Source organism: Mytilus trossulus, chromosome 3 (assembly GCF_036588685.1).
Source record: "Mytilus trossulus isolate FHL-02 chromosome 3, PNRI_Mtr1.1.1.hap1, whole genome shotgun sequence".
Lineage (NCBI taxonomy): Eukaryota > Metazoa > Mollusca > Bivalvia > Mytilida > Mytilidae > Mytilus > Mytilus trossulus.
Genome location: NC_086375.1, coordinates 23,411,131 through 23,425,945, shown reverse-complemented (window position 1 = coordinate 23,425,945; position 14,815 = coordinate 23,411,131). Strand labels below are relative to the sequence as shown.

The following is a 14,815-nucleotide window of genomic DNA, read 5'->3' as shown; positions in this document are numbered from 1 at the left end:
AATGGGGACTAACTGTGCACCTCTAATTGCGGACCTCTTTTTGTATTGCTATGAGTTACAATTTATGACAAAAATCAGCTAAGATCCATCGAAAAAACATCTGATAAACAATTTAATATTACTTTTAGATATTTGGATGATATTTTAGCTCTCAATAATGACGACTTCAGTATGTATACTAAAGAAATTTATCCTGTTGAACTACCTTTAAATAAAGCTAATACTAACAATGACCACTGCCCTTTCCTCGATCTTGATATCAATATCACAAACGGAAAGCTTAATAATACTAAAATTTATGATAAAAGAGATGATTTTTCATTTCCTATCGTTAATTATCCATTTAGATGGCGACGTTCCCTTGTCACCATCTTACGGTGTTTATATATCTCAACTTGTACGATTCGCTCGTGCATGTAACAATGTTTTAGATTTTAACGAGAGAAATTTATGTATTACTGAAAAATTATAACGCCAGGGTTTTCGATATCACAAACTAGTCAAAACATTTACTAAATCTATCATCGGTATAAGACATCATTCGTAAATATAGCTCAACATGCAGACTTCTTATACGTTCAGGTATTTCACATCCAATTTTTTATGGAAATATTCTATATAAAGCACAAAATGTCAGTATTCACCTCAGAAACTAACAAAACCTTTAAATAGACTTTAAATAAGAAGAGATATAGTTACGATACTGTTGTCAGGTCATTAAAGATTGCATATTTTGGCGTTAATATTGATTCACTTATAGTGTCTTTGCATCGGAACTAAAAACATTTATTCAAAAACCAGTTGTTGGCATGACACGGGTTATGTTCTTCTCATATATGTTATGATGGTATGATACTTAACTCCTAACCGGAAGGATTGTGCCTGATATTCATATGATGAAATTATAATCTTTCAATCAGTTTAATTGAAGTGTGGAGCTGGCATGTCAGTTAACTGGTAGTAGTCTGTTGTAATTTATGTATTATTGTCATTTTTTTTTCTTTGGTTACATCTTCAGACATCAGACTCAGACTTCTTGAACTGAATTTTAAATGTGCGTATAGTTATGCGTTTACTTTTCTACGTTGGCTAGAGGTATAGGAGGAGGGTTGAGATCTCATAAACATGTTTAACCCCGCCGCATTTTTGCGCCTGTCCCAAGTCAGGAGCCTCTGACCTTTGTTAGTCTTGTATTATTTTAATTTCAGTTTCTTGTGTACAATTTGGAAATTAGTATGGCGTTCATTATCACTGAACTAGTATATATTTGTTTAGGGGCCAGCTGTAGGACTCTTCGGGTGCGGGAATTTCTCGCTACATTGAAGACCTGTTGGTGACCTTCTGCTGTTGTTTTTTCTATGGTCGGTTTGTTGTCTCTTTGACACATTCCCCATTTCCATACTCATTTAAAACCTTGTTTGAGTTGCTCACACATTGTTGTAAAAATATGGTATTCAATTTGACTGTAATACAAGTGAGAGGTTTAGCTAGCTATAAAACCTAGTTTTATCCAACATCTCTACATAAGAAAATGTCTGTACCAAGTCAGGATTATGACAGTTCTTTTCTATTCGTAATATGTGTTTGAGATTGCGATTTTTCCATTTTCACAAAACAACAAAATCTGAATTATTATATAAATGAGAAAATATAGCATTACACACTACATTGTACTTTTTTGTTTATTTCGTATCTCTAATGAAAGAGTCTTCAAAAAAATAAGTGAACAGATATAGAACGAATATTTTAAAAACAAAACTTTCTGATTTCTTATCGGAGTTATAAATTCAAAAGCGTTTACGATTTGTCGTATTATCAAGTATGTTTATGTATATTTTGTTACCTTTTCATTGTAACTACGTAGATACAGTTATCAGTTTAAAATCTGTTGTTAAATAATACAATCTGGCCAAATTGATTTCTAAACCTATATTTCATCGTACATGTTCAACATTTATCATTCATTTGTTTAATTCTTAGTTTGTGTGAATTAACATTGTTACAGTAAATGTTAATTATTACACTTTCATACCACAGTTACAGTAAATGTTAATTATTACACTTTCATACCACTCTTACAGTAAATGTTAATTATAACACTTTCATACCACAACAGATACTGTTTTGGTATCACTTATAAGTATCCATAAAAAAATTAAAAAAATTAAAAGAGAATGATTTTGCAATACATGCATATGTACCTTTTTCATATTGAATAATATCACTTTTTAGACATATTTAGACATATTAAGTAGATGTTCATAATATCCACTTCAGTTGAGTCCTGTTGCAGTTATGAGTCTTTGAAGCATGCTCACAAACGTTCTTTTGTTTATATCATTTTCATACTGGTCAAACTTTTGTTTTGCTTTGACCAGCTTAAGTGGAGATATTTTAAAAGAATTAATAAAACATTAGTTTCTAGCTCATCAAGCCCCAAGCATAATGTCAGGCATTTAAACGAAATCTTTTACTTATTATACTGAGTTATACACCACAAATTAAAAAGTAATATAAATAGAATCATACAAATAGTAAGCAAATACATTTTCTCAGATACCATATCTCTCCCACATAAAAATCACATCATGCAAAAATTACCCTTTTCCTCTCCTAGCTACAAAATGTATCCAAAATCAAAACTATTCTATCCTAATCATTTGGTAACTAATGCATGCAGTTAGTGTCTCTTTCCATGCCCGTCTTGAACATAAAAAACTAAATATTAAATTAACAACACGCCTAATGCTCAGGTTGGTTCAGGTTGTTAAAATTGTGCAACACAGTAAAATATATAGCACCCTATGGGAAAAACATAGAACTTCGTTTGTCATATAAAACACTGTCAGACACCCAAACATACTATCCACACTGATCTGTGTCCACACTTATTAATAAATACAAAAAACTTAAAAATTCAATTTAAAAATAAAACAATGAAATTATGTATATACATTTTAGGGTTTAAATACAATTGAATATACTTGTTGATCCTTCTGACTTGCTATCAATATCCGTTGATAATTGTAACAATACTTCTTTGGCAGTGATTCAAATTACCTGACTTCTGATAAAGAAATGAATGGGATCTCATCTAAGATTGTTCTACTAAATGTCATCATGATTGTTGTTTTTGTGTCATTTGTGCTTTATTGTATTGTCCCATTCCTGTTATTATCAATACATATTAATTAGTCAATGATTACACATTTGAATATCATTGAAAAACTAAATTAAAATCAGTTTAGACACCATATTACCAAGTTAATAATAGCTAGCGTTAAAGAATTTGTAAACCAAGTTATATCGAATAAGTGTGAGGAGAGTACGAAGATTTATTCTCTGACACAATTTCTAAAACTAAAGATGGATTATTGAAATCAGACCTAAGAGCCAAATTGGACCTTTCATCAGGACCAGAGACACCATTTTGTAAGTTTATTTAGTAAACATTTCCGTTTTGTTCATATGAACTTGTATCTCTGTCAATGTGACGAATCTAAAGGCCGAAATAGGCTTGATATTTCACTCCTGTAAAATATTAACACTTCTATATACAGGAGTGTGCTCCTTACGCATGAACTGCTCCAACAAAGTTATGAGGAGGACAGATTAAAATTGACACTCCGTAAATTTTATGGACATCATCACGAATTGGTGGATCCATACGATGTGTCTTTGACCAAACTAGCTAAGGACATTTTTACCACATGATAGATTGTGGTTTGTCATTATGTCGTCTAATCTTTTAATTACCAAACGTGACTTATTCCCGATTGTGACTGTTTTGCTGAGTGTGAATTCGCATTACTATAAGACGTGTTACGGTACTTGTCTATCCCAAATTCATGTATTTAGTTTAAATGTTTAATGTTATATTTGAAATTCTCATCGAATTTTGTCAAATGTGTTGACGTCTTTTCTATTATATTTATGTGTTATGGAAAGAAAAATTAATCACCGCCTTCATTTATTAGATTTAATTTTGTTCAACGTAATCTGTACGATAATTTACGTTTGAAGTTGAATTCATAACAAGCTGGACATATATATATTATAGTTAATTGCTATTAATAAGTATTGCAATATGAATTGTGTTTAAATGATATATCAGTATTTAGTTCTATTGTAATCTTAAATCAATCCTTATTCTATCTTACTTTTGAGATATAGTATTTCATATGTGACGTAATTTTTGTGCTGTTTCAGAAATTTCATAAATTCAAATGTGATGTAATTTTTGTGTCTTTTCACCACTTCGTATGTGACGTCATTTTTATGATTTATTGCGTTGAGGCCTGGACTGAGTCGGGTGTGTCTATTCTGTGTTGGTCTTTGCATTATGTATTCGGGGTTTGTTTTCTGTAATTAGTTAATACTTCAGTTTCATTATGTATATCTCTTTTTTATTCATTTGATAAAATTTACTGTTTGCAATAGCATTAACTGTTCTAAATAATAAAGATGTTCTTATCCCAAGCATAAAAACATGCCGTATTTGACACAACCTTTTTCAACTTTTGATCTTCAGTGCTGTACAACTTTGTACTGTTTTTCACTTTCGATCTTTTATATCTGGGCGTCACTGGCGAGTCTTGTGTGGACGAGGCGCGTTTTTTGGCGTATTTAATTTTAAACCTGATGCTTTTTGTTATCTATTAATCATATATTTCTTTGTCTAATACGTTCTCCTATTTATTTGTATTGTAGTCCTGTAATATTATGTTGTAATTTCAATGTTATATATTGCCATTAAAGTGCGAGGTTTAGCATGCCACAAAACCAGGTTCAACCCACCATTTTTTCCTTTAAAAATGTCCTGTACCAAGTCAGGAATATGGCCATTGTTATATTATTGTTCGTTTCTGTGTGTGTTACATTTTAACGTTGCGTCGTTTGTTTTCTCTTATTTTTGAGTGTAAGTTCACATTGCGATAAGACGTGTCACGGTACTTGTCTATCCCAAATTCATGTATTTGGTTTTGATGTTATATTTGTTATTCTCATGGGATTTTGTCTAATGATTGGTCCGTTTCTGTGTGTGTTACATTTTAGTGTTGTGTCGTTGTTCTCCTCTTATATTTAATGCGTTTCCCTCGGTTTTAGTTTGTTACCCCGATTTTGTTTTTTGTGGATTTATGAGTTTTGAACAGCGGTATACTACTGTTGCCTTTATTTATCCAACCAAACGTATATGGTCATTCAGACTCGATCTATAAAGACAAAAAGTTGTTCATAACTCATAATATAAATCTGGTTAAGTTATAAAAAGTTAGTATATTTCAAATGCATACCATTAACAGAGGCTTGAAATGATATACTTTTTCCACTATTGTAACGAATTACAATTATTGACTACAATCAACATAGGCACTTCGAAATAACGTTCCATCATAACATTTAAAACCCCTTTTAGATATTTGGATAATATATTGGTTTTCAATAATGCCGACTTCAGTATGTACACTAATGAGATTTATCCAGCTGATCTTACTCTAAATAAAGATAATACTAACAATGAGCAGTGTCCTTTCCTGGATCTTGAAATCTAGATCTATAAAGGAAGCTTAATTATAAAATTAACGATGAAAGAAATGATTTTAAGTTTCCTATTATTATTTATCTAGTTTGAGATGGTGACGTTCTATTAACACCATCTTATATTAGGGTGTTTATAATTATATTCTTACTTGTACGATTCGCTCGTGTATCAAACAATTTATTTGAACTTACCGTAAGAAATCTTTGTACTTCTGATGTTTTTTTCGAAATCACAAACATTTTTGTCAAATCATTTACTAAATATTATCATTGGTGCAAGGACATCATTCGTAAATATAAATCATCATGCAGATATATTATACGTTCAAGTGTGTCACATCCCATTTTCATATTGATATTCTTGACATTTTTACCTACTATGTCTGTTTGCTTTGTTCATACATCGTTGTCAATGTAATGGAATCTTATGTGTCTGTCATACAATTGAGAGGATTACAATTAGCTTGCTATAAAACCAGGTTTAATCCCTCACGAAATCTTAAATCTTTAATCATACGAAAATGCCTGTGACAAGTCAGAAATACGACAGTTGTTATCCATTTGTTTGGTGTTTTAAGCTTGTGATTTTGCCATTTGACTAGGGACTTTTCTTTTTGAATTTTCTTCTGAGTTCCTTTTTTTGTTATCTACTTCTTATTTCCTTATTTACCATCATAGCCATGTTATAGGGATAAAAGGGAAAAAAATGCAGTTAATGAGTTTGCTCATGCTGGTTAGAAATTAAGGGAGTTGGCTTCTCAGTTTCAAAGTAATTAACTTTTCAAAACACTAGCATATATTGATAGGGGATTAATAAAGGAATCAAAAGAGCAAAAAAATATATCGGTCACCTTGCTTGTTTTCAAGATATTAGCCATTGAAATTTTGGCGGGAAAATGTGCTCTCTTGATTTTTCATTGCTTTTTCATTGAAAAGTTAAAGTCCTCAAAAACTATTAAAAATAATAAATTTTTATAAGACTTTAACAGACAGCTTATCATTATACATTTAAAAGAATTACAAAAAGAAAAATTGGGGTCACCGGGCAAATTGTTTTAATGCATTCAAATGAATAAAACCAGAGGATTCCGAAAATTTGACCAAAATTCCAAAACATGACAAGCCAGCTTCCTTAATGCCTTCAAAAATTTTACCAATTGACTCCCATTTTGCTTTTTATAAATCTTTTACATGTATCAGTATAAGTCAGTTGTTCAAGTCTTATAAAACCTTGTTATTTCTTTATAGTTTTTGAGCACCTTAACTTGTCAATGATAAAGCTATGTAAAATTTAGAGAGACCATTTTCCTTCCAAAATTTCAATGACAATATCTCGAAAACAAGCACATTGAATTATATTTGTTTTGCTCTTTTTGTTCCTTTAATAATCTCCTATCGATCTATACTAGTGTTATGAAAAGCTTGTTATTTTGAAACTGAGTAGTAACCTCCTTAAATGGCCAATGTAACGCAATCCAAGCAGGAAAATCAACGGTGTAATCTATTCACAAACCAGCAAACGACAACCACTGAACAACACGTTCAGAAGGTTTTCTTACTTCCAAATCCTACATGAAGCAAGAAACCTACATATTCGTAAAACTCATATTTGAATAATTTTTATTTCCAAAGAATATTCCTTAGATCCTATTCATGCCCATGTTAAGCATTTCATCTATTATATATATTCAGATATTAAAGTATATAAAAGACAATGGCATCATCATCCTGTACAGATGTATGTACACTATGTCAAGAGAATGATGAACTAAGGCAGGCAGTCACGTGGTGCACAGAATGTGAAGTTTTCATGTGTATGGATTGTAACAAACATCACAATAGGTCACGATCATGTAAATGCCACAAAACCATGTCTGTTGAAGACTACTACAATCTACCCGCATTCATGCGAAAAATAAGCAGCCAGTGCCAAGAGCATAATAAAAAGTTTGAACTCTATTGTTCCTTTCATGCATGTCCTTGTTGTGTTCAGTGTGTTACCAAGCACCAGAAATGTAAAGATATGAAGCCACTGTCAGACATCCTAACGAATGTTAAATCATCTGCATCTGTCCAACTACTTGAGAATGATTTAAAGGTTCTGAAGGAAAACTTTGATCATATTTCAAAATATTTGAAAAGCAGGATTACTGAAAACAGAATTCAGAAAACAAAAGCCATTGAAGAAGTTCGTACGATGAGGAAGTCCATAGATGATTACATAAACAGGTTAGAGCAACAAATTCTTGATGACTTGGAATCTAACCACTCTAAGCTTAAATCATATATGAACACTCTTTTAAATCAAGTTGAGCATCGATCTGTTGAAATATACAAACTTCAAAAAGAATTTTCCAAAATGACACAATATGCCACCCAACTACAAATATACGTTGGTTTGAGAAAAATTGAAAAGACGACATCTGAGGCAGCGAAATACATAGATGATTTAGAGAGTGGTGACCAGTTGGAGGAAAATAACTTAGAACTTGAAATTTCGTCTGCTCTTAAATTAATTTTGCAAGATGTCAAATCATTTGGAGATATACATATCACGGTTAGCTCTTCTACTGTTCAAATTAAAGCCAGGAGAAAAGATCAAGCACAAGCTTTAGTTCATACTATACCTGTTATTGAACAAATTAAGCCATTGTTCCTAAAAAAAGTGACAATGCCCGACGGGGTTGACCATGAAACAGATTATGCCTGCAGAATATTACATGATGATAATTTTGTATTCCTTGATCGCCGGCATGATCAACTTTTACTTTTCAATAAAGAGGGCATCCTTATAAGAAAGGTGATGACGTTCGAAGGCAATCCAAATGATCTTTGCATTGTTAGTAATAATACAGTGGCCATCTCGTTCCAAACAATCAAACAGTCAGCACTGGTCGATATAGAAAAGAACAAAATTATCAAAATAATCAACCTTTCTGATATCTGTCATAAAGTAACAAGTGATGGTCAAGTTTTGGTTTTATACAAATACGGCAATTGTCATAATAAATGCACAATAGTAAATCTGAAAGATATGACCCAAACATTCTTAGGAGTTGGAGGAACTTGTATTTCATTATTCAAAGAAAACATTTATTGCACTCATTTTACTAGTAACAAAGTAAGTTGCTTCAAAAGGAATGGAGAACCTCTATGGACATTTATGCACGATGCTATTACATTTTCTACTGGACATGCGTTAGATATCAATGGCTTTATTTATGTGGCTACTTTAGGAACAAATGAAATAGTGGTTGTGTCTCCAAAAGAGAAAACAAATAAGACATTACTATCATTTGCGATACCTAATGGAGATACTTATCCTATAGGAATAGACATAAACAAAGATACAGGAATGATGATGGTGTTATGCAGAACAACTGGTGACAGACCAAGTATATTGGTTTATAAAATTTGAAAATGTTAATGTTGTAGAACAATAACAAAAGTGTTTATAAATGTCTGTGGCATGGGGAAGCTCACTTCAAAAATATAGACAGTGTATATTGTAAAGTAGAAAAGCATAAAAAAGGGAAAATCTGCACAAGTTTTCAATTATCATATATTTTTTAATGTGATAGATACAAAAATTTGTGTACAAAGGAAGAAACAAAAACACAAAATATAGTCACCAAGAATATGTATTCATAAACTAAGATAACATAATTTGGCATATTTAAAAAAAAGTTCACATCAAAACAAAGGTGTGTATTAAGGTATTACATTTCAAATTAATATGAGAACACCATCATGGTTAATTACCTTAACCCAAAACTTTAAATTTTTTACAAAAACTGATTATAAGGTTTTCAGCACAAAACCCAGCATAGCTTGATTAAATGAAGAAAACATATTTTGAATAGCACAAAGTTTACAAAGATTGTCTAAAAATGTAAATTATAAATTTATTTTTTTTTACAAAAAATAACCTCAAAAACCGAAAAACAACTATCCATTAAATATTAATTTATAACTGGTCTTTATTATATATTGTCGCACAAATGTAAAAATACATTAATATATTTAGAGGTGCAGACAATTTTATTGCACTCCAAATCATACTGTGAAGAACTGAGGGGGAGGACAGGGGTAAGGGAGACGGGGAGAAAGGGTGAAGGAGAAAGGAGAAAGGGATGGGAGAAAGGGGATAAGAGAAAGGAGAAGAAGGCTGGGAGAAAGGAGGAAATGTTGGAGAAAAAAAAAGAATATGAAAAAATAAAATATCTCTCTTTTTTCTGGTAAATTAAAAAAAAAATAAGGAGAAGAGGGTTAGGAGAAAGGAGAAAAGGGGTAAGAAAAAGAAGAAGAGGGGTGGGAGAAGGGAGAAGGGTACCCCCTGTCCTCCCCCTCAGAACTCATGTCTGTAAATAAAAATATATGATTAAGTTCAATTAAGAAGATAAATTAGTAACATATCAGCGGAAAATCGAGAAGCAAATGGATTTGTACATCTCCACATAATGGTTTACAACTGTGTCAAATTTCTTTGCATTTTTAAACTGTTGAAGATTTTAGGTGATCTCACAGAGTCAAATAACTAATAAACAAAAATCAATCAAAAATAAAAATATGTATATCTACATGTATAATTGGGAACAAATGTGTAAACATTCATTGCAAATATTTTGGAAGCAGTGAAATATTACACTTTTCGTGCTGGAATTGTTGTTGAACAATAATTTGTTTCAGAGTTTTGAGAATAGAAGTCCAATAACTTTATAACAAAAAATCCAAACATCTTTCAAAAAGAATACATGCACATGATGGAAAACAAATGTGTTAAGTTATGTTTTTTCTTTGTCATACCATATGAGTGCTGATACCTGGTATTAAAACAAGTTCATGAAGTTTTGATTAAAAGTCAAATAACAAATAATCAATTAACTCAAAATCTTCAAACAACAAAATTAATGTAAACATCTCACCATTATTGTTAAAAGAGGGACGAAAGATACCAAAGGGACAGTCAAACTCGTAAATCTAAAACAAACTGACAACGCCATGGCTAAAAATGAAAAAGACAAACAGAAAAACAATAGTACACATGACACAACACAGAAAACTAAAGAATAAACAACATGAACCCCACCAAACACTAGGGGTGATCTCAGGTGCTCTGGAAGGGTAAGCAGATCCTGCTCCACATGCGGCATCCGTTCAAATGTGTAAAATTTCACAGCATCCAAAATATTTTAAGAACTGATGATCACAAAAACAGTACACAAATAAATACACCGATGTTTCATCTTGTTTGTGCATTATGAACATGCTTCTTTCTTTATTCTTTATGCATGAATTTTATAATGATACTGTTTTATGTCATTATTTGTGATTTTGAGGCTTTGTAATTTGTATTTTTAGTGCCGCTATCTTTGCACAAGAAAAAAATTTGCGATCGATTTCATCGAAATAAAAATTACTTGTTCATTATCTTGATTGCAAACTCTTTGCAACAACAACACATTTTTTGGAAAGTTGTAATACCAATGAACAGTAATGAATGCCTGCATGATTGTCCATGACATAAAAGATTGGCGATGAATAAGAAAATGTCAGGGGTCGTCTATTTTCTATGTTAGTTGTCAGTTTTCAACATATTGCTGAATAATTTTAAAATAAATTATGTCATGTATATTTTGAAATATGTTTCATCTACGCTAAGCCCATACCAATTCCCAATTTTACCGGACGCATTAGAATGATATATGACATACAAAATAAAATTGACAATTCTCCATTTCTTTGTAGTCCCCTATCGACGAAGTCGAAGGAGGCTTCAGGGTTGCACCCGTCTGTCTGTCAAATCAGCTTTCCACACTTTTATCTTTGTGATTGAAGATATTGATTTGATATTTGGTGTATTGTTTTTTCATGACAAGTTACAGTTCAAGCTCGAATTTTGTTCTTGACTGCTGATTTTCTGCAGAGTTATGGTCCCTGGACTTAGAAAATTTACTCAAATAATCAGTTTTTCTCACTTTTTTCGTCATGCTTGAAGATATTGATTGGATAATAGGTATATAGTTTTATCATGACAAGTTACAGATCAAGTTTGAATTTGTTCCGGTCGAATGATTTTGTGCAGAGTTATGGTCCTTAGACTGAAATAATCAGTTTTCCACTCTTTTTTCGTCATGCTTGAAGATATTGACTTGATATTTGTTATGTCTACTTGCATGCATATAAAATACTTCTGTGATTTGTTATTGAGGCAGTCTGTTAAATTTACCATTTTATTCATCTAAATAACAGAGGTGTATGCCTACGACCCACAGTTGATCATCTGATACAAACATACGAAAAATATTTTTCATCAAGGGACGATGATAGGGGCATTCCACCGCATATAAAGTGGACCTCAGTGAACACATTACCCACAAAAATGTTTGAGTCAGAATGAAAGGTTAACATGCTTGATATACTTACTGCAGTTATTATGAGATTATTAAAGCTGTAAATTTCTCCTTGACAACATTTGTGTACGTTTCGACACTAAATTTATCGACTGTTTTTTTATTCCAATGGGCACCAATTGTGCTCCCTTAATAGCAGACATGTTCTTGTACTGTTATGAATCACAGTTTATGGCCAATCTTTGTCTAAATTCCTTTCAATTGATAAATCCAACAAGACTTACCGTTATCTTCATGATCTATATAATAATATTATATTAGTACAGATACAGCATATAACTAAACACAAAATTTAAAACTATAAAAAAAATCAAGGAAATTGTCGAGGTAAATATCTGTTTTTGCTAAGGTTCGATTGCTCATTTGTCTTATGTATTTCGGCGGCCATTTGACATCAAAGTGATTGAAAGAACTGTAGGAATAATTGCAAGTGTATTTTGAATGTTTTCAAATCATATTTAGGTATGAGAGGAAATTTTTGTTTTATACAGCACTAGTGACGACAGTCGCACATTTACTCCAGTTCGTAATTTTTCAGTGTGCTAAATGTGAGTCAATGACAGAGGGTTTCATCAGCATCACAATGTCTTTAAAATTACAATTACATTGATAAAGTAGAATATAATATTATAAAGATATATTTCAAAATAAAGTTCGAAGATTCAAATTTACAGTGTATAATATTCGAAACTGAAAAAAATACCAAATAAGGGTTCTTCTTAAAAAACTGATCAAGTATCCTCGAAGGATATAGGAACAATAGTTAAAAAGACTTGGGCCTGAGCTTTGTGTCTCTCAAAATCAACTATGTAAAGATCGTTGGAGTTTAAACATAGATATACTATTTTTCTCTTTAAATTTTTTTTCATTGATTTTGAAAGCCATTATATAACACTGAAGGTATGGGGGCATTGGATAATTTCATTTCGACAACCTTACTATACAGTTTGTATTCTCATGTCAAAAGAGTTTTTCAATTTTGATGCATATTCTTTAAAAATTTGATTTAAGAAAGTGTATCGACTTTTTAGATCTTCTTTTTCCTTATCATTTGACATTTATGAACGGAAAGAGAATTCTCAATGGATGTTGCAATGCAGTTTTTATTGAATTCATATATCATATTTTCCAGAAAGAGGCATTGTCAATGTACTTTTCAACAACGACAACATTTAGTAATTAAATTTATTATATAGGAGTTAATTCATAACTTTAAAAAGTGCAAAAATACAATACACAGTATTTGTAAAACATTAAAATGGGGAATGAACACAACAAATTATTGCATGCAATGAGTTTGCTAATGCAGGTTAATAATTCTACTGATTGTTTTAAAGATAATCATTGATATTTGTAACCTAAATTATCTAATTTATAAAAAATGAATATTACACTGATTTTACCAGTGATATATAGAGCCCCTTGGATATCTTCTTGTATACAGATTTTTTTATTTTGTTTTTGTTTTGTATTGAAAATATTTTTTTTTAATTTAAATTATAAAAGTTATAAGTATTTATGTATGTATATAAGACAACTAGAATTATATGGAGGTGAAGAATTGTCGATTGAGTTTTGTAATAAAGTGTCTGCTCAAGTATAGACTTAAAAGGGGGTAATTTTGTCATTTGGTCATTATGATTGGCATTTAAGAGGATGGGGCATTCAAATAAAGTCTTTGCTCATTGTTGAAGGCCCTACGGTGACCTATATTTTATTTAATTTCTGTGTCATTTGGTCTCTTGAGAAGAGTTATCTAATCATACCACATCTTCTTTTTTTATATTCAACCTTGTATATAATTGTTTGTTGATCATGTCAGTTGTCCATCATACTAGTATTGTATAAGCTCTCTCGCCTTATAAAAATGACCTAAGTAGCCATCAAATTATCAAATCTCAAAACATACATTTTTGAATTCGCCGTTTCAGAATCTAATGCATCCTGGGTAATATTTTGAAAAGTGAACACCAAAAAGTCCTGATTGGTTACAAATTTCATAAACAATGACGTGACGTTATTTTCATTTTTGGGTACGAACAATGAAATTACCCATGATGCTTTAGATTCTGAAAAGGCCAATTAACTGTTCACAAGATGTAACCAAAATGATTCACAGTTCATTTGTACAAATTTACACAGACACGTGAATCAATGGTATTAACCATATTTCAGTGTGTATAGATTAAGTTACTTACCTGCAAATTTCAGATTCTTGAACAAAGACTAAGTATTTACCACTTTTGTTTTACAATTTCACCATGATGCTGTTTTTTTTTTAAACCTTTGAGAATTAGTTCAAATATAGGTTATTTTTATTAGTTGTTATTGGCTTTGAACTAGCTGTCAATAACTGCGAGTACTCTCAGATCTATATTTGATTGGTTGTTGTTGGTTCATTACTGTCATATTTGTTTTTTCGTAGATTGTTTTGTTATACATTAGGCCGTTAGTTTTGTCAATTGAATTGTTTTCCATTTTTTTCATGTCGGGGCCTTTTATAACCGACTATTTGGTATGTGTTTTTCTCATTGTTGAAGACGTACGGTTGCCTATTATTTCTTACATCTACTTCATTTGAAATTTGGTGGATAGATGTCTCATTGGAATCATACCACATCTCCTTACTTTTATATTATAGTCAGTTTAATTTTTTTATTTATTCCTAACAAAAAATAGATGTTTAGCAAAAAAATAGTTTTAAATTTGACACCTGGAATCTATTTAGAATAACATACTGTACCGATTTAATAATTTCAGTTGTTATCCTACTACAGAAATATGTTTCTCAATACTACTAATTAAAAAAAAAAAAACTAAACTTTTGGCTTTTAAACAATTTTTTTTCAAAATTGTGATTT

The 14,815-nt window shown here is 31.1% G+C and overlaps 1 protein-coding gene across 1 annotated transcript; it reads left to right on the top strand.

The window, feature by feature from the left end:
- The first annotated feature begins 7,255 nt into the window (after positions 1-7,255).
- On the top strand, positions 7,256-8,959 carry LOC134710551 (uncharacterized). The gene has a single exon (XM_063570921.1). It carries the CDS (start codon positions 7,256-7,258, stop codon positions 8,957-8,959), a length of 1,704 nt encoding a protein of 567 aa, XP_063426991.1.
- The last annotated feature ends 5,856 nt before the right edge of the window (positions 8,960-14,815 follow it).

Bases quoted from the DNA above. Each gene is read 5' to 3' on its own strand.
- LOC134710551 (XM_063570921.1), top strand. From the start codon at position 7,256: ATGGCATCATCATCCTGTACAGATGTATGTACACTATGTCAAGAGAAT.